Source organism: Durio zibethinus, chromosome 26, assembly GCF_047325235.1.
Source record: "Durio zibethinus cultivar Kanyao isolate XHJ-2024 chromosome 26, ASM4732523v1, whole genome shotgun sequence".
In the NCBI taxonomy this organism is placed as follows: Eukaryota; Viridiplantae; Streptophyta; class Magnoliopsida; order Malvales; family Malvaceae; genus Durio; species Durio zibethinus.
Window position 1 is genome coordinate 5583484 of NC_143187.1, and position 19678 is coordinate 5603161.

The window sequence follows — 19678 nt, forward strand, 5'->3', positions numbered from 1 at the left end:
TGTAGGAAAGAAATGTACTTTAAGGATAGAATTGTGGGTTTTAGTTCTAGTGTAATTAAATTTTTAGACAGAATAATTGTCATGTTATGATTGCTGAGATGACTTTAAAGAAGTTTGATTTAATGCTTTTTGTTTCTTTCTTAGAAGTCCACTCTAATAACAATTTACCATTTCTAGGTAATTATTCATGAAAATTGCTTCATAATTATAATCTAAGGTGTTTTCTGTTTAATGTGTAACAAGCAAATAGAAACTTTTTTTTTTTTTTTTTGTTATTGTTACTCTTGAAAGCATGTGTTTTCAGAATTTCATGTGATGTAATGTTGGAGTAGAACATACTGCTACATTGGCAAGGTGTATATATACTTTTTTGTTACCCAGCTACGGGTATAGTTAAATATGATTAAAAAATAAATATTACTAATGAAATTTTAACTATTACAATTTGATTTTTTGATAAAATAACTAATTAATTTTTTTAAATTATTAAAATAATATATCAATAAAAAAAATCATTTTATCGGTGAAATTTTCCTTTAATAATTTACTAATGGAATTATAATATTGATAAAATTGTATAATCGACTATATTTATATCAACGAAATTCTTTCTTTGATAATATTGTTATCGATGAAATTTTTTGTTGATAATACTATATTTTTATGTCGTGTGAGAAAAAATACATGTGATTTCAATTTTCTATGCCCTTTTGTTTCTATTTTTTTGTATACATAAAATTAGGCTATACAATTAAAAATATTCTTTCATTTCATAAATCCCTTTTATTGATCTATTTCAAAATTTGAACTCTAATCTTTTAAGATGAAACATTAAGTTTTACTTAAGATGAGGAAATATTATTTTGAATTGTCATTTTGTTTGTTTTAACTTGTTCTAAAAAATTATTTTATATTTTCTATTAATATTTACTCTTTTATGGACATGTTTGGCCGCCTCTCAAAAGGAAAGAATCATTCTTTTGAGTGACACAAAAAAAAAAAAAAAATCGTTTTCGATAAATGAAATGGATGTTAAATAAATAGTAAAAAAAAACAACTGATTCTTAGCAATCAGAGGATTTGTATTTTTGGTAACTAAAAAGCCTCATTTATTTGGTGTAGCAATGAGTTGTTATATGTTATGCAAGCTTTTCTAACAAATGCATATATAATTAATGTTCTTGCTTATCGGAAAATGTTTGTTTTGTTTCATTCCTTTCACAGGGTGTCACGAGCTTTTCCCTTTATGCATTCCAATGTGGGGTTGCAAATGATTGCATAATTTGTAATTTGGAACTGGCGAATCCTTCCAATGTTACGGATGTCTCCGAAGGGACCTAATTAGATTATTTATGAGGTCCTTGTCCATTAGTAAAAGAGTAAAAACTAGCGGCACAAGAGAAATGTATTTTGATAATAAACACTTAAAACTTTATAAAAACATGAAAATTAATAACGTTTATAAGTGAACGATCATTACAAAACTGTCACTAAAACGTAATTTTTCAATAATGTGTTAAAAAGCTCGTATAATACAGTGATTATTGTAATTGTAAAAATGCGACGTATGATGCCGGCGAGAATGGAACTATGCGCCAGTGAGGGCGTTCGTCCCACAGTTTCTAACTTTTTTATATTTATATGAAATTTAATTTTAAATAAGTTAAAAAATTATAATTTCGTTTTCTCATATGTTACATATAAGTTTTTATATTATTTTTTGTTAAATTAAAAAATTAAATTACATAATTTTATTAATTAATAAATAAATTACAGATAAGATTTGAGTTTTTAACTCTAATAAATGTAAAATTAATTTATAGTTTTAATTAAGTAGTTTTAAGTTTGGAAAAAGGGAAACGTTGATTGCTAACAAAAAAGCAATAAATATAAGTACAAGGACCTGATTGGTGATATCACCTTGAAGACCAACAAAGAGGGAGATAGGTGGGGCATTATTCGAGATGAAACCCAACGAACATAGTCCTCCTAGGTTCCATGAAGACCATATGCTTCAGCTCTATAAAGCAGATTTCAAGGGTTCTGTTCCCACCTTCACAACATTGATCCGAAATGATCCACTCATTCTCCATAAAGTATCTCTCACTTCCTTCACTGAAACTCCTTTGCACGTATCAGCTTTGGCTGGTCATCTTGATTTTACTGAAACTCTCTTGAGTGTGAAATCTGAACTTGCCTCTCGACTCAGACTCTCTCAATCGCTCCCCCCTTCACCTAGCTTCAGCCGAGGGCCACGTTGAGATTGTCAAAGCATTGTTGCGTGCAAACATAGATGTTTGCATGGTCCTTGATGAAGAAGGAAGAATTCCACTCCACTTGGCGGTGATGAGGGGACAAGTTGAAGTCATACATGAATTAATCAATGCACAGCCTGAATCGGTTCTAGAGAAATTGAATGGGACCACTGTTCTACACTTGGCTGTGAAATATAATCAGTTAAAGGCTCTAAAACAGTTGGTGACACAGCTGAAGGAGAATGAGGTTTTCGACTTCACAGACCACCTAGGCAACACCATACTCCATTCAGCTACTATGCTGAAGCAATCCGAGGTAAGAGGAACGCAATTATTCTCTTTTGCTGGTTCCTTCAATATCTTGCTAACGATCATGCATCTGATTTATTTGTTATAGAAAGTATATAAATAATTCATTAATTTAATTGTAGTTGAGATCATCCTGCAGACCATAAGATACTTGGCTTCGGCGTCTGAAGTAAAAGCAAAGATAAATGCGCTAAACAGAATGGGTTTCAGCACCCTGGATTTGCTAGAGCATTAACCCCAGAGATTTCAAAGGCCTTGAAATTGAAGACATTCTTATAAAAGCCGGATGTAGAAGATCAACCGATCAGAATACAAATCCACCAAATACGGTTCCAAGCCAACCACAATCAGTTCCAGTGGTTGTTAGGGAGACCCAAGTGAAGGCAGACACCGTGGGGCTGAAAGGGAAAATAAAGTCAGCGTACCGTAAATGCAAGAACTACTTGAAACATCAATCTAATTGGGTGGAGGAGATGCAGGGGACATTGATGCTGGTTGCGACTTTAACCGCAACCATTTCTTTCCAAGTTGCAATCAGCCCACTTGGTGGCGTTTGGCAACAAGATTACACAGACATAACCACTGGTGAATTCAAATGCGATTTGCATTATGGAAAATGTGTAGCTGGAAACGCTGTGTTGGCCTACGTTTATCCCGATGACTACCTCTCCCTCGTAAAATAAGCGATTATCTCTTTCATTGCATCTCTGAGTGTTGTCCTTTTAGCCATCAGTGGGCTTCCTTTCAAGAACAAGTTTTGTACATGGCTTCTGACAATAGCTATGATGTTCGCAATTACGTTCGCTTACTAATCTTCACAACTGCGATTTGGCTTGTCACCCCTATTCATACCTTTTCTACAAATTCCAAGGCATTAAATAGAACACAGTATATCTGGGTTTTTTTGGTTTCACTCGTTGCTGTGTTTGCTACGACCCGCCTTCTCTTTTGGCTAGTCAGTCGTCTGGGCAAGTTACGCTTCGTAAAGAAAATACTATCACGTTCGATGAGGAATCAGGGTTTCATCTGTTGAGAAGAATAAATTTGAATAAAAGGTTCAAATCACAAGTGGTATCTAATATCTGATATTCACTAAAAGGTTCAGTGTAATCGTCAATTGAGGTTTGCTCAGTGGCACCAATGTTGATTGGGTAGCACACGTAAAGTCCGCTCAAGTTCGAGCTTTCATGTCCTCATTCTGCCAGCTAAATTAATTAAGGATTAATGATTATGTAATATCAAAAAAATAGAGCTTTACTATCACAATGGAATGGCATTTTACATTCTTTTAAAAACGTTCATTTGTTTAGTCATTTTGTTCTCTTTTTTTTTTAAAACTCAATAACTGTCATTGATTTTTTTTTTTTTTACAAAAATTATTGTATGATAACTCTTTATAAATAAAAAATATCTTCAAAAAAATATTTAATTACTTATGAAACAAAATTATATATTATTTTTAATAACTGAAATTTACGGTAATTTCATATTTAATTGATTTCTTTTTTTTCACTTTATTTTAAAAATATTCTAACAAAAAATGTTTTTTTTAATGTTTTCAATCGCTTTAAATTTGGTGGGTACTTAATTTGCTCAATGTTGAGAATCGCCTCTGTTTCATGACTTTCTTGCTTAAGTTTTTAATCTGCAAATACAAGCCTTTTCATCAGTAGTAATGTGAATTAGACCCATTAATGGTACTAGTTTTTTATTTCAATATACGAAATTTGAGCTAACAGAAAAAAAAAAATCCCTTGTTTTCAGTTGCTTCAATTTTAATGGCTTTCTAGAGGTGGCAAGGAGCAGAAAAAAGTGAAACCAAATAGTCAAGTTGTCGCAGTACTAAGAACAGAACTCCTAGACAAGATAGTCAAAGTCAAGAAAGAACCGAAAAATATTGTCTGGAGAAAACTAGTGATTTGATATTATACTTTTGAGTTTAAGACAACTGATTCTTGAAAGAGAGATAATAAAGGAAAAAAAAACAATTAAGACAAGATTACGGGCTTCTTACAAGTTAAGAAAGAAATAATGGAGAATTGTTTGTTTAAAATTAAAATTAATTATATAATTAAATTCAAATTTTAGTTGATTCAAATATTATTTTAAAAAGATAATAAATTTAAAATCTAAATTTTAATTTTTAAAATTTTTCTCTTTTTCTCAACTCATGATTTTTTTATATTAAAAAATAAATTATAAAATTAATGTATACTAACTTATTAATGTAATAAAATTAATTTTATAAAAAAAATCACAATATAGTAGAACGCTCTAGTTGCAGGTAGAGTTCCATCAAAATAAAGTCGGACCTGAAAGTCGTTAGGTACCGACATTCAACTAGAGTACTTGGACCTTTTCAGACTCAGGGTTTTACAGAAAACCTAGAACTAGCTATTTCTGAAAAGGCCCCTAACTAACCTAACATGTGTCTAACAGCTTTGGAACGGTTTAGAATACATATGATGACCACACACTTGGATTAATAAGAATCACATATATTGGAAAGACCCAAGTACAAATAGAGAAATCTTCCTTTCTTAAGTTCTTGATCTGAAAATACAGGCCATTTGATCGGAGCTAATTTTTTATTTTAATAAGCGAAATTTTTGCTATAAAAAAAAATCTCCTGTTTTCAATTGTTTCAAGCTTTCTATAGGTGGTAAGGAGCAGAAAAAGGTAAAGCTAGTCAAGTTCTTACAGTACACAGAATAGAACTCCCAAACAAGATAATCAAAGCTATGAAAGAACCAGAAAAATACTGCCTAGAGAAAACTAGCGATTTGATATTATACTTTTGAGTTTAAAACAAAATGAAAGAAATAATAGAAGGAAAAAAACAACTAAAATAAGATAACGATCTTCTTACGTAACTTTAAGAAAAAAAATGAAAATTTGTTATTTAAAATTAAAATTAATTGATTCATATATTATTTTAAAAGATAATAAATTTAAAATCTAAATTCCAACTTTTAAATTTTTTCTCTTTTTCTCAATAATCTTTTATACTAAAAAAATAAATTATAAAATTAATATATACTAACTTATTAATGTAGTAAAATTAATTTTATATAAAAAATCACAATATAGTTGTAAGAGAATTAGTACAATTTAAAATTTAAATCTATTAAATATTATCTATTAAAAATAATTATTTTAAAAAATTAAATTAAATCTTAAATTTATAAAAAAACCAAATTTAATAGACAAAATAAAATCTGTTACTACTGTTTGTTACAAAGAAAATTCTACTCCCTACTATGTACCTGCAATTCAGCTTGCCATTGGCCAACATGTTTTTCTAAATATGTGCCTGCATACACCCAACGCAAATTCAACCCCATTGGATATGGATTACATGTCATCTTTTATCCTCTAACTTATTAAAAACGACTTTATTTCTCTCATGTACGAACAAAAACAGCTTTAATTTTCTGTGTCATTACAATTATCCAAATCCTTTTTTTATCGATCCCATTAACAATCAGCCATTCAAATGCTCTAAATTTTTTTCATACTATAAAAACAACAGCAGGAAATCAAAAACTTTCAGATACCCCGTCCAATTAACTAGAAAAAGTAAAAATCTAATCCGTAACTGACACTTGGCTATTTATCACCTCCGTGCGTATCATTTCCATTCCACTCCATTTTTGTCACGTCTAATCTACGGTCAGCCACTTCTTTCTCTCTTTATCTCCTTCTCTTCCTCCAGAATTTTGTCTCTTAGAACTTCATTTTTTTCCTTTTTTTTTCTCCTACTTTTTCATTTGTTAGTATTTCGTTTTTCTTTCCTTTACTCTTTGAGATCAGAACTTACCGGGTGAAAGTTCCGTCGCCGGGGACAATGATGGTTGAGTCTCCGGTAAGCTGAAATTTTTTAGGTTTGATCGATCCATCCATCTCTCCTTATTTTTTTGTGTACCCAAAAAAATGACACATCCATTTGTTGTGATTCACGTTCGATCCAAATCCTGGTTTCACAAGAGGAAAAAAATCCCTCCATCGTTACTTTTACTTTGCTTTTAATCTCACCCAGACGGTGACTGTTAACTGTGGCGGTGGTGTTGGGTTTGCCTTTTGGTGAATTTGTACAATTTGAATGTTAAATTGTTAAGAGTTTGTACAGTTTCTTATGATATATAAAGAAAGATATTAGCTTCTTTTTTTTTTTAGTTTTGGGTTTGATCTTTAAAAGTGGCAAAGATGAATATAAGCTCGGCCGAGGAAGAATCGGCGCAAGAGATTCTTATCCCGGCCGATATAGATTGGGAAATGCTTGATAAATCCAAGTTTTTCTTCTTAGGTGCAGCTCTGTTTTCAGGTGTTTCAGCTACCCTTTACCCTGTAGTTTTGGTTAAAACAAGGCAACAAGTTGCTCAATCTCAACTTACCGGTATACGAACCGCCTTTTCCATTGTTAAACACGAAGGTTACAGGGCCTTATACCGTGGGTTCGGTACTTCTTTAATGGGAACAATCCCAGCTCGAGCTCTTTACATGGCAGCTCTTGAGGTTACCAAAAGCAATGTAGGGAGTGCCACGGTTAAGTTTGGTATACCTGAACCAACCGCTGCTACAATTGCTAATGCTGTTGCTGGTTTAAGTGCTGCAATGGCTGCGCAGCTTGTTTGGACCCCAATCGATGTGGTTAGCCAGAGGTTAATGGTTCAAGGAAGCCACCCAAGTTGTAGTTCACCTTGTAGATATGTAAATGGGATCGACGCGTTTAGGAGAATAATTAACAGGCATGGTCCAAAGGGATTGTATAGAGGTTTTGGGATATCGATTTTAACATACGCTCCATCTAATGCAGTGTGGTGGGCATCCTATTCAGTTGCTCAGAGGTTTGTTTGGGGAGGCATTGGATGTTACTTTCGGAAAACAGATGATGAGAATAATGATAATAATACAATTAGGCCTGATTCCAAGACGATTATGGCAGTTCAAGGAGTCAGTGCTGCTATGGCTGGAGGAGTATCAGCTTTGATCACGATGCCACTTGATACAATTAAGACTAGACTGCAAGTTTTCGATGGGGAAGAGAATGGGCGGCGTGGACCAACAATTGGGCAAACTGTTAGGAATTTGGTTAAAGAAGGTGGGTGGTTGGCTTGTTATAGAGGGTTGGGGCCACGTTGGGCGTCTATGTCAATGTCTGCAACAACAATGATCACTACTTATGAGTTCCTGAAACGGCTCTCAGCCAAGAATCAAGATAGCTTGATGTAATGAAGAAGAATAGAGGAAAATTTAAAAAGAAACAACGGGAAAAACAGAGCTTTTTTCTTTCTGGGTTCTTTGATCTTTTGTTTAAATCATGCTGTGAATGTCTCTGCTGAAATCTCTTTGTTTTTTTGCCTTCTTTTAAGTTAGCCTGCCTTACTGGCTGCCTAAGAAGGTTGGTGAATGTACTGTGGCTGTAGGTCTATCTCAATATGAATATATAAATCTCTTTCTTTTCTCCCACTACACTTAATCTTGGATTAACATCTAATTTATAAAGGATTTTAAAATTTGTGGGTCATCTTCATTTGCTTGACTTCTTCCATTGTATCTCAAGATTCCTTTGATAGAAAATTCGAGTGACATCTTCTTAGGGATGGGAATGGCCGGGGAAGTGGATGACCTTTGAGGAATCTAGGGTTTTTAATAGATTTGATTGAAATCTTGCAAAAGCATGATTTCATGTTTTTTTTTCAGTTGATTGAATCTGAACCACTATTGAGATCAATCATTAAGCATTACCGTTGGTTCTCATGCTTTTGTGTTTTTGATGAAGCGGCAGATGGTAGTGGGTCGGAAAAAGTTGGATAATCCTCAGTTTTATAATGGGTAGTAACTTTGTTGTTGGTGGGTCTATCTGCACCCACCTCACATTTGGATGGATATGGAAATTGGAAATTTTGGATTATTATTCAAATATTTAACTAATTAGCCATTGCCCCTACATATCTACCTTTGGTTTTTTTCAGTCCAAAGTCCTATTTTATTTTCATTTGACTTATTTGCTACCATTTAGCAGCCTTTTAATCCATTTACTGATTTGACTTGCTATTACCTGGTTTTTCGAATAAGAGTAATTTCAGTCTCACATGACTGACTGTAGCTTTACTTAAATCGGGGGGAATCTTTTCTGTAGCTTGACAATGACATAAATTTCATAATATGGTCAGTTTTAATGAAAGAACTGTGGGTTCTTATCCATTCCAAGTTTCTCACGTGTTCTTTTCCTTGTGAAGTTTCAGTTTCCCGGTACTAGAGAGAATCGAGAGTTTGCTATGGGTTAGCTGAAATTGGATAAGATTATTAGGTAATGAATCAAAATCTCACATGGTTTAAAGCCTTTATAAAGATGCAATAGGTTGGACCGAGTAATTAAATTTCCCAGTCCTCGGTTGATTCAATGAACTTGCCCAGAATTTTGTAGAGCGTGGTCCCCAAATTCAACCAAAAGGGCTATGTTTTCTTTATCTTTAATTAATGCACCATTTCCATGGGATAAGTTTCGTATTTAGAAAACATAAATGTGAGTAAACATGAATTTCTGAGCGCTTTACGGACTCTAGTGAGTACGCATGAGAATGTGACCTGCATCATCAAACAGATATTGATGAAGAGAATTCCCTATCAAATATAAAGGATTTCCAAATGTTTCTCAAGGGAATTATCATAAACTAAACTACAAATAAACAGTACTATTGAAAAACTGAGATTTCCTAGACCAAAGTGACCATTCACATGCTGCACTAGTCTACTTCAAAGACACCGTAACTGATTAACATGACGGTTAAAAGAGTACCCCAAGAGTACAGTATAAATGGAGAGAGCATATATTTATGATATCATTCATGGGCGAGCTCTCTTGTTGCTGCATGATGGGCACTTGTACTGCTTAATGTGCTCAGCTCTGGCTGGAGTGATCTTCACACACTTCCCATGGAACCACTTCTCGCAGACATCACAACAAATCCAGAATTCATCCGATGCATAGTTCTCACCACAAGCCCCACACAATGTCTCTCCATGCTCTTCTTCATCTTCCTGGTCCAAGCCTTCCTCTTCGTCCTTCGGCTGCAATGCTTTTGGATACTTTGCCTGAGATTCCCGCTGATCAGAACAAAACAAACAACAAAACAGAAGGATGATAAAGACGTCGACATAATGCTTAAGCCATAAAAATAAACTTCAATTAGTTGCCTAATCTTTGAACCGAAAAAACAAAAATAGTAGCTGTCCAATTTTAAATAATAATACAGCAGGAAACATAATAATGACTACTTGGATTTTCAGAACCACTCAACTGATCTTGCTGTCTATAAATTGCACTGAAAGCTCTTCTTCACATGGTAATACAACTTTGACTACAATATAATACAATCATGGATAGTTGCCACCTACATATTCGTTGCAATTATCCATACTAAACAATATGATTTATGCACAGAAAGTTCTTTTTTACCACTTTGGAATTGGACTTTGATTTGTTGCTACTGTGATTCGAAACCAATGACTTCTCCTTTGTTTGTTTCTTAGCAGCACCAGTTACAACTTCAAATATCGTTGGAAGATCATTAATCATGTTGAAAAGCCGTTTCCTGTATCAAAGGAAAGACATTATGCCAGCCTCACATTTTATGATCCTATGCATAAACAGAATACTATAAATATCGAGGAAATGACTGATTTCCTAGTTGAGTTTATCAACCTTCATTTAAACTTCACCCTGCAATTACTCTGATCCTTTAGGTAACTACAACCAGACATGCCTTTCATGGACTGACATGATTCAATCAAATCCACCTAAACCCTTTTTCTTTTTACCTTTTTCCTTTTAGGTCCAAAGGCTATTCAATAGGAGCCAACCCTGTCCTAACCCTACTGGGCAGATCAGAAGCCAGGTCTTCCATAACCAAGTTACATTACAAATTATTATTTCAGGCCATTGGCATGAACTTTGCAATCGAGCTTAATAGTCTAATAGCTCAAAAACAAGCATGTAATGTATAAAATATTACACAATGAGCAAAACCGAAAGGGTACATATAAACAAATTATTATTTGTTTTTCTATGTCTAAGCACTAAAGGCTTGCACCTGATGAGTCAAACATTGCAAGTCAGACACTTGCATATCCATTAAACAGAAGACCAAACTCAATTCTGTAGTAAGAGAGAGAGAGGACGATAAACCTAGCTATTGACCAAAAATAAGAAGAGTATTCCTACACAAACAACAAGAATAACATCCCCAAGTTTCAATCGAAACTAAAAAATAAAAGCAAAAAGACCATGTATAACTTGCTTTTGCTTCAACTAAGAACATGCTGAAGAATACAGTTAGGCATCGATTAATATACCTGTCAGCTTTATCAAATCCAAATCTTGCACCAAAATAGAAGGCAACTGAAAGCAGCCATGCATCACTATGGACAGCAACTAAAGATAACCAGTCCTTTTCTTGCATTCCATCCCTTGCAAAGTTAATACCCAAGGCAGGTTCTGGTAGTTCAGGAGGGACTTCCTCAGCAGGTAAATTGACTTCCCATTGTTCACTTGGGAAGCCATACAAGCACAGATTCTCCTTCTCTGCAAATAAAAGAACATAGAACATAAAGGCTTGGTGGATGAGAATCAACAATCTCGTGAACACTAGCAACCGGATAATAAAGAATATTACAAACCTAGCTATCAAACATAAACAAATCAATAAAACAATAATATGAGCAAAGGCCTCCAAACTAAGAAGTTGATCTGTAGTAAAGTCGCCCCAAAAATAATACACCTCTTGATTGATTAAGAACCTAGCTGTATGTCCAGAACAATCAAGGATCAATTCCACGCTAAAGCACAACTAGCTCTCCTATCCCACTTAGGCCCCATTTAGCATAGAGGTGGGAACAGGCTTTTGGCCTAAAAGCTCCTTTTCACCACAAGTCAATACCAAACAGCATAACAATGTGTGGCTTTTCGCTCAATAAGCCTGGTTTTGAAAAAAATTAATATACCATATTATCCCTGGTCTCTAAGACATTATTATTTTATACATTTTTTTGGACATTTTAATTCACCACAGCATTCTTCACAATAATACGAAACACTTAAAATTTTCAACCACACTTTTTCTCACAGCAATTTTAAATGCACTTTTTTCAGATTTTATTGCAGTAATACACCGTAAAGTCAATAAACGGCAAAAAGAGCATATGCATCAGGCAAAATTAAACAATCACCAAATCATGCCTTCAAACGTTGTGCATCTTTGTGAATCAATCATGAGAATTGATCACAAACAACATAGATTATACTACCAGTTGTTTATATTTAATATTTCAATATCTAAAGGGAACAAAGCAACCAAACAGGAAGTGTAGAGAGGAGACTCAAGATGCGATTCAATAAAGCAGTATAAACTTTGTGTTAAAATGCCCAAGAGTCTGGGGCTCATAGCAAGCATATGAACACCACCCTTAGCACTCCATGTATCTTAAATCAAAGGTAATAGCTACAAAAGCTTTAAAGACCACTATCTCCAAGTACCATTAATCCTAGAACCACATAGAGACAACCATTAAAAACAATTAAAAGCATCAATGTCAAGTTGACAGCTTGAGAATGAGACAATCCACATTTGCTTTGCTTTTCCTTTAAAAGGGACTCACAGACCATCATCCAACACCCACAATAGCAAACAAAATTATACATTAGAAAAAAAGTGAGACCAACTCTACACAGATTCCAGCAAGAAAGTTAAAACAAAATAATTTTTAAGCGCTTAATAGGTTACTGTCAAAGCATTTGTATATAAAACGATGAAACGACAAAAGCAGCAAGCCTTACCAGGATCACACTGCTGATAAAATTCTTCAACATCTACAACACGACAGAACCAAAACCCATTGAGCAAACAAAAAAATCTCAAAAAACTTAATATTAAATTTCAACTGACATTGCATTTTACATTTTTTCCACCTCTACATTTTCTCAGTAATCATTAAGTTAATTGGAGCAAAATGCAGGAGCAACCTATAAAATTCAAAACCCAATGAAATTCAAACTAATTTACGATAAAAGTTCAATAAAATTGAGTTACATTTGATTCCATACTTTCTCAATAATCACATTAAGGTCAACCAAACTAAAAGTGAAAAGCATTTTAATAAATTTGATAAAAAAAAAGTAACATATTTGATAAAAAAAACCTCTCAAAACAAAAACAAAAACAAAAAAAATACAATTATAAGCGCACTTTTCCTTTCTATTTACATTCCTAAAGTTTATCAAATATATATATATATATATATATATATATATATATAAAAGCAAGATAAAAATAAGAAACAAAATCTTAAAACAAATAAAGATCAAAGAACGAAAAAAAATCAAACTTCCAAAATAAAAACAACCGAAAAATGGAAAATTTCCAAACACAAAGCAAAACAAAACAACAAAAGAAAAATAAGGAAACAATAAATAAAAGAAAACCAACATAACTATATTTTTAAGGAAACTGAAAAAAAAAAAAAAAAAGAGTGAAACCCAAAACAACATTTACTTATTGCTTGCCAATCAGCATAAAAACTAAAAATTTCCAAAATTCAGACCGAGGTTTCAAAAAAAATAAAGACAGTAGCTTTCACTTTGTGTTTTAAGTTTTCTCGGGAAACAAACAGAAACCTGTGGTGAGAGCTTTGATCATGCCAGCTCTTCGTCCTTTGAAATCCCTAAAAACCTCTTCCACCGTTCGAGGATTACACGCAGCTCCTCCTCCTTCCATTTATCTCTTTTCTCTGTTCGCAACCCAAAAGAAAAAATTTCTTTCTTCTTTTTGCTATTAGTCAAAATGAGAACACCATTTTTGTTCTGGCCGATGGAAGGAGGATAGAGTGGGGATTTTAAATTTTGATTATGGACTTGATGGGTAGGTTTTGTTTCAAGTTGGACCGGATTTGAATCTGGATTTGTTGGTCGGGTTAACCATATTTGAGAGAAGGGTGTTGAGTCCGATTATCCAAAACGACGAAGAGGAAAGATTCGGTGCGCTCAGTTGTTGTTTATGAGTGGTGCTGACGTGGAGGTTGGAGAAAGACACGTCATCATAGGGTTTCTTTTGTTCTTGAGCGGGACCCATATTTTATAATTTTTTATTTTAATGATAGTAGATGTTCAATTACACAATTAGTTGTTATTTGTAAAAAAATGTCAACTATTTTCAATAAAAATGATTTTATTATTTAGGGAATTATTTGAATTTTATTTTTAATAAAAATCATGCATCAATTAATTGAATTGAATATTTAAATGTTTATATAAAAATAATTTATAAATATTACAATTAAATTTTTTAATTTAAATAAAAATAGAGAAATATATGTATATTTATTCTCGAAATATTAAATTAAATATTCGGATATAAATATTATTTTCCTTTTAAAAACTTAAAAAAACCCCAAAAGTATTAAAAAGTTGAAACTGACTTTCGATTATGGAATGAATTCAAATGAAGGATTGTGTAAATGACTTTCGGGTTTACCAGACAATACTTGAGCTAAAGTTTTAAAATCAGCCTTTCTTTTGCTTTCGCTTTCAGCTGGGTAAACCACATCACCTTATAAGAATGAAGCATTTCCAGGAGTTTACTGAGATTGAAATCCCTTATTCCTTCACTACAAGATGATGTTGTGTGAATTACAAGCCTTTACCGGCCAGAAAACATACTAGCTTTTGTTATCATATTTAATCACTTGCATTTTTACCTTGAAACCACTGTTACTGACTAGAAATTTTTGTCCCAAACAGGAACCATTCAAGTAGTGTGAATTTGAGCTATTCGTTTCATAAATGTTGCAGAGTTGGTATATGGAGTTGAAAATTAATATGGATGCCAGGGCATGCATTTATGTTAAACAATTCCACTAATCACCAATTCACCAAAAGTCGAACTCTTGAACGAAAAGATGAACAGTAAGTTAAAGGTTCAGCAAGAAATAACTCCATGTCCATGGTTTTTGAAAGAGTCATTGATGACAGGCGAAGTAAACTAAATAGAGCCAAGGATGACTTCCCATGGGAACAAAGCAGCCGCATTTTTCATTGAAGCACCAAATACGGACTGCCCAGATGAGAATTTGTTATCTCTGTCTATCAGCAGAGACCAGAACGATGATGGACGTTTTCACCACCATCCATGTCGTCGGCATGACCTGGCATGGTTCCACCAATGTGAGAAGGATAGCCAGGGAACCTGAAATCTGGCTGCTGAAACATTTCATCACTGTTGGAGGCACTTGAGACATCAGAACAAGAGGTAGCGGACACAGCATCGTTGTAATTTTCCAGCTGATGAACTTCTGATTTGGTGACGTTTGCAGACAAATGTAGCTGTGGATACCTGGTCATGTCCTGTCCATGGCTAGTTGGGATACACTTGGATTCTTGGGGCTCCTCTGTGTTTAGAAATCGCCCACCATTTCCTCTAGCTCTTTTTAAAGCATGAAGATGTCGAGACTCATGCAGATATGGCTACAAACATTTATAAAAGAACTTCTCAGATAATAATCATTGAAAACCAAAAGACCGGACTACCATCATGGGCCATGTTGCAGTTCAGGTGCAGCAAGAAGGAAAAAACTTGAAGAGACATACCTTTCGAACTTTGATAAGTTTGTTCTGAGCCTCAAGCTTCGCACGATACTGTCTTCGCCTGAGAATAGCCTGGTACTGCTTTGCATTAACATAAATAGGTTCATCTTCTGTAAGCTCCAGAGGCAGTGGAACTCGAGCAGGAAGCACAGTCATCATATGAGGATGATGAATCTGCTCAGAATGCAATGGCAAATATCTCACAAATGGATAACAATGAAGACACATTTTTGTCGGTCATACATAACAAGGGCTGTGGCTTAAATATTCTCAGGGCATATGATTTATTAGCAACACAAAAATCAGAATCTATATCAAAACCACTTTAGTGAAGAATCGACAAGGCTGAAATAGAATAAAATAAATAAAATTAGACATCTAGTTATAAAAGTTCTGGGATGTTTGAAAGAGCTATATTTTATTGACTAGCATTATATGTATATATATACATACGGCATGTTACAGACAGAATATGTCACTATAAACACATAGATTCCAATTACATAAAATCAGGATTTTGATTGACAGTTGACACCTCTTAGAGTGGACTTTAATACACATCCTTGATACTAGTAACCTCTCGAATTTTTTTTGCTACTCAAAGACAGTTGACAAGAATAAATCTCACTTCTGCAATACTTTTTGCATCGTTCATGCTTCATAGTGTAAAACCACTTCAAACAATAAGAGCATAAAAGAAGAGCTTCTCTCATAAAGAATCAATTTGATAAGAAAAGCAAAAAAGAATAAGAGTAAAGTCGGATGCAAAGTGAAATGAAAGACAGAAATTAATAAGAAACAGAATAGTTTGTAGATGTGCTTAATGAACACAAAAGAATCCACAAGGCCAGCATAATTTTTTTTTTCTGTGCATTCTTTATATAAAAGAAAGAATGCATGACGCCAGGAAGGTGCTGATGGATTAAAATAATGGTCTATGGCATCTATACTTTATCAAAATCAACAACTTATCCTCCGACTTGTGCTTTCATATTCATTTTTTTCAGCATCAAGGTTGCATTTATAGAAACTAAAGGACTAGATCCTTTAATCTGGTTTCAAAAGTCTAGGTTCCTTCAACTACTTTGTTTTATGAGATTCCTCAAAGAGAAGACTACATTTAGGATAATCAAAACGAAAGGTATAATTGACTCCTAAATAAATCACTTATGGTGTTAAAAATGATTTTAAAAGCAACCATCCTCTTTTCTATGAACTGATAATATGGCAGAGTGAATTACCTGCCATCAAACAGATATCAATGCTGCAAAGGTACCTAATTAACACAGCAAAAATCTTACCACAGCTTGTGGTCCATAAGCAGCAGCCACTACACCACCAAAATATGGCTCAGCATAATGGAGTGGAATACGAGCCTGCAGTAAAAAAGTGATATATCAGACTATGATGCATTTAAATAGCATCCAAACAGCATAAGCAAAAACTTACAATTGATTTGCTATAGTCAACTTGTGATGGAGGGAAGATATATTGTGATGGAGGGAAGATATATTCCTGAGTTCCCATTGAGGAGGCTAATTTAACATGGCCTCCAACAAGCTTCCCATGAGTTTCATTACCTCCTAAGCAGGTGCAAGAACAGCTAATCAGATATACCCTTGGTCAGGTGAACAAGAGAGAAAAAATCGCATTAATTTAACATAAGAACTAGTAATATTTTGTTAAGGGAAGCTCTGCTCCCAGTTGTAGCAATATATTACTATCTATAGACAGGTGGTAAGGTGAAACCTAACAATCCCTTTAGTGGACAGATTTGCAACTCCCTTCTTCTATTTTAAGCAAATTTAGTCAGAATATAAGAGAAGTAAGCCCATCAGAACATGCATACAAGTTAAAAGCAGAAAATGTTGCTGGTAAAAAATAAAATATAGCAACTTGCTAAGACGAATTCCAAAATATATATTAAGGAAAAAATAAGACAGATTGAATAATTATCCCACACCCACACTTAGGGATACATCACAAAGAGGAAAATTGGGCAAACATAAAAACCTGATGACGCTGAAATTAAACTTTGCCAACGAAGATTGCTGTCTCCAGCACTAGCCACTTCAGGGTAAGATTGACCAGTTGATTGAGTTGATGATGAGTCCGGGTCCTGGAATTGAAAATTTAGCTGCTTGGTGTTATGAAATTGTTGAGGCAGAACTCCCATCTTGAGGCTTAAACTTTCAGACATGGATGATTGCTGGATATGAGATTCAGTTGAGTTGTCCCAAGATGAGCAGCCAACAAGATATGTGCACGTTGAATGCGAACTTACAGCAGAATCCCTTGTATGCAAGTTTTGCATTGTGGCAAACTACTGTTCAAACTTCTAAGTATCCTGACTTATGAGGGAGCCCAGATAGATCTTTAAAAATGTTAAGCCTTAAGAGGAAATATTTGCTGCTATATTTTAGTGTGTTCACACATCAGTGACCTAGCAACAAACCAAACATCGTCACAGTGTTAGATATTTAAATTAGAAAAGATAGAAATAAATTATTGCAAGCCTTCTTTCACCAGGTATTGGAAATTTTATTAAACTGACTTAAGTAGACTTCAACAGATTAGGAGGAACAAGTATAGAAAGCGACTCGACTTTAAAAGCAAACATGTTATACTGCCAAATTTAAACATAAATATCAAGAGGTGGAAAAAGAAGGCTAGCTAGGAGTCTCCAGCAGATTCACAGAGCCATCAAAAAATATACAAAACAAACTTACTTCCAAGTAAAGGATTATTGTATAAATAAATAGAAAATCGTATGAACCCCACACACCCCATTGCAGTTCATCGTCTGAAGTTCCATTTACTCATGCCATCAAATTGATTAATTAGACTACAAATTTCTAATGAATTTTGTTTTGAGGTGATAATGCCTCACTCAGCATGGAAACTATTATACAAAAATTATGATAAAAATGACGAAAGAAACCATTCCATTTTCACTTATAACAAATGCAGCGACTTCAAATCATAAGCATTTCTTCCGGGTTAAGCTCTGGCGGGTGGTGGGAGGAGGATGGGAAGACTATTGAAAACCAGTAAATAACTGAACAGAAAAATCAGGTTCCTGTATTAAAATCGAATTGTTTGATACAAGAACACCAACTAATGTTCTTCAAAAAAAAAAAAAACATCAAACAATATCGACCATTAAGCCCAAAAAAGAGATCCAAAACAAGGATGTCCTAATATGGAAAACAAATAACACAAGAGTAGATAAATTTGAATGGATTCTTGCTTACATAAATTCTACATAATCTCAAACTCAAAAGTCTTTCATGCATGCAAAACCCACAACAAAAAATCCAAAGAGAGAACTGAAAGTTGAACCCAAAAAAAAAAAAAAAAAAGAAAGAAAGAAAACCCATTAATAAGCTAAACATGCAAATTCCAACCCACCATCCCAGGCTCCAAATCCAAGCATATTCAAATCCTATAACCTCATAGACACAAGAAAACTTTCTTAGCAAACTAAATCCACTAAATTTTATCAAACAAAAAAAAAAAAAACACAGTATATAATCTACGCAGAAGAGATACATAAATAAAGAAGTATTAGATAAAACAAAAGAGGTAAAAACCCAGACAAATAAAATCCAAGAAAAACAAAGGAAGGAAAAGGAAGAAAAGAAAAGAAATACCTTTAGGATTTGATAAAGTGAAAGACAAATAACGCAAATGGGGATTGCTCTTCTAAAGCTTGGATTTGTGCATGCCTCTCACTTTCCTTCCAAACAAAATATAAAAACTCTTTCTCTCTCTATTTCTCAAAAGCTCAGTACTTTCTCTTTTGGGTCTTTTTCTTTTTTACTAAACCCAAAAAGAAACTTATGTTTGAACAATATTAGTATTGCTACATTTCTACTTAAAAATTCATTTTTAAAAAGTTGTCCTTTTCAGCTCACCACGTTTATCACGCTACTAAAAAATGGTTTTTTTTAGTCGGAATCATTAGTTTTTGGGGCTTTTTGTCGTTTTGTGTTAATGGGTGATAAATTGTTTTTGCAGTAAATTCTTTATCTTCAGAGTGGCAGCAAACGTCTTTTTCGCCCTTTATGTATGTACAGAGTGGCAGTCTTATGTATGTACCCTGTCGTCAATACCCTCAGCCTCAGTCGGCCCCCGTAAATATTCACCTGCACTTTCTCTCACGCGCTGTCACATCCCGTGTTTCCTCTATAACCCCTTTGAATTTTGTTATTATCCAATCCTTTTTCTCGATAAATTTGAGGTTTTCTTTTTTTCTTTTTAAATAGATAGGTTAGCCTCTATCCTTACGTTAAAATGCAAATGTGCAATTCTTTTGGTCTTTTTAAGAATTTTCCATTTTAAATAAAGTCAATGAAAAATCACTACTATTCCAATAAAATAAATAATAAAAAAAATTAAAATTCACTTTTTATATATAACTAAGACGAGAGCTCTTTTTCGTTACGGAAAATGTTAAGAGAATTTAAAATAT

General features: G+C 33.7%; 3 protein-coding genes across 5 annotated transcripts; 1 reads left to right on the forward strand and 2 right to left on the reverse strand.

Moving 5' to 3' along the window:
- Positions 1 to 6209: 6209 nt before the first annotated feature.
- On the forward strand, positions 6210 to 8033 carry LOC111274671 (uncharacterized). The gene has a single exon (XM_022859479.2). The coding sequence runs from the start codon at positions 6771 to 6773 to the stop codon at positions 7794 to 7796; it is 1026 nt and encodes a 341-aa protein (XP_022715214.2). The 5' UTR covers positions 6210 to 6770; the 3' UTR covers positions 7797 to 8033.
- A 1141-nt stretch (positions 8034 to 9174) lies between these two features.
- Positions 9175 to 13485, reverse strand: LOC111274672 (PHD finger protein ALFIN-LIKE 3-like). Of its 2 annotated transcripts, XM_022859480.2 has the most exons (5): positions 13240 to 13466; positions 12403 to 12435; positions 10923 to 11151; positions 10027 to 10162; positions 9175 to 9674 (listed from the first exon to the last, which is right to left on the reverse strand). In XM_022859480.2, the coding sequence occupies exons 1-5, from the start codon at positions 13337 to 13339 to the stop codon at positions 9414 to 9416; spliced, it is 759 nt and encodes a 252-aa protein (XP_022715215.1). In that variant the 5' UTR covers positions 13340 to 13466; the 3' UTR covers positions 9175 to 9413. The 2 variants fall into 2 exon arrangements, with proteins under 2 accessions (XP_022715215.1, XP_022715217.1); XM_022859482.2 differs by lacking the exon at positions 12403 to 12435 and having other exon boundaries at positions 13240 to 13485.
- A 942-nt stretch (positions 13486 to 14427) lies between these two features.
- LOC111274673 (nuclear transcription factor Y subunit A-3-like) lies at positions 14428 to 19049 on the reverse strand. 2 transcript variants are annotated; one of them, XM_022859483.2, is made up of 6 exons: positions 18858 to 19049; positions 17218 to 17647; positions 16654 to 16787; positions 16506 to 16580; positions 15208 to 15378; positions 14428 to 15084 (listed from the first exon to the last, which is right to left on the reverse strand). In XM_022859483.2, the coding sequence occupies exons 2-6, from the start codon at positions 17516 to 17518 to the stop codon at positions 14707 to 14709; spliced, it is 1059 nt and encodes a 352-aa protein (XP_022715218.2). In that variant the 5' UTR covers positions 17519 to 17647; positions 18858 to 19049; the 3' UTR covers positions 14428 to 14706. The 2 variants fall into 2 exon arrangements, with proteins under 2 accessions (XP_022715218.2, XP_022715219.2); XM_022859484.2 differs by lacking the exon at positions 18858 to 19049 and having other exon boundaries at positions 17218 to 18818.
- Positions 19050 to 19678: the final 629 nt, after the last annotated feature.

Coding starts and splice junctions, on each gene's coding strand:
- LOC111274671 (XM_022859479.2), top strand. CDS start 6,771: ATGAATATAAGCTCGGCCGAGGAAGAATCGGCGCAAGAGATTCTTATC.
- LOC111274673 (XM_022859483.2), bottom strand. CDS start 17,518: ATGCAAAACTTGCATACAAGGGATTCTGCTGTAAGTTCGCATTCAACG. Junction 16,788..17,217: donor TTTAATTTCAGCGTCATCAG/GTTTTTATGTTT, acceptor GCACCTGCTTAG/GAGGTAATGAAACTCATGGG. Junction 15,379..16,505: donor CTTATGGACCACAAGCTGTG/GTAAGATTTTTG, acceptor CATTCTGAGCAG/ATTCATCATCCTCATATGAT.
- LOC111274672 (XM_022859480.2), bottom strand. CDS start 13,339: ATGGAAGGAGGAGGAGCTGCGTGTAATCCTCGAACGGTGGAAGAGGTT. Junction 12,436..13,239: donor GATCAAAGCTCTCACCACAG/GTTTCTGTTTGT, acceptor GTCGTGTTGTAG/ATGTTGAAGAATTTTATCAG. Junction 10,163..10,922: donor GGATTTGATAAAGCTGACAG/GTATATTAATCG, acceptor CCTTTGATACAG/GAAACGGCTTTTCAACATGA.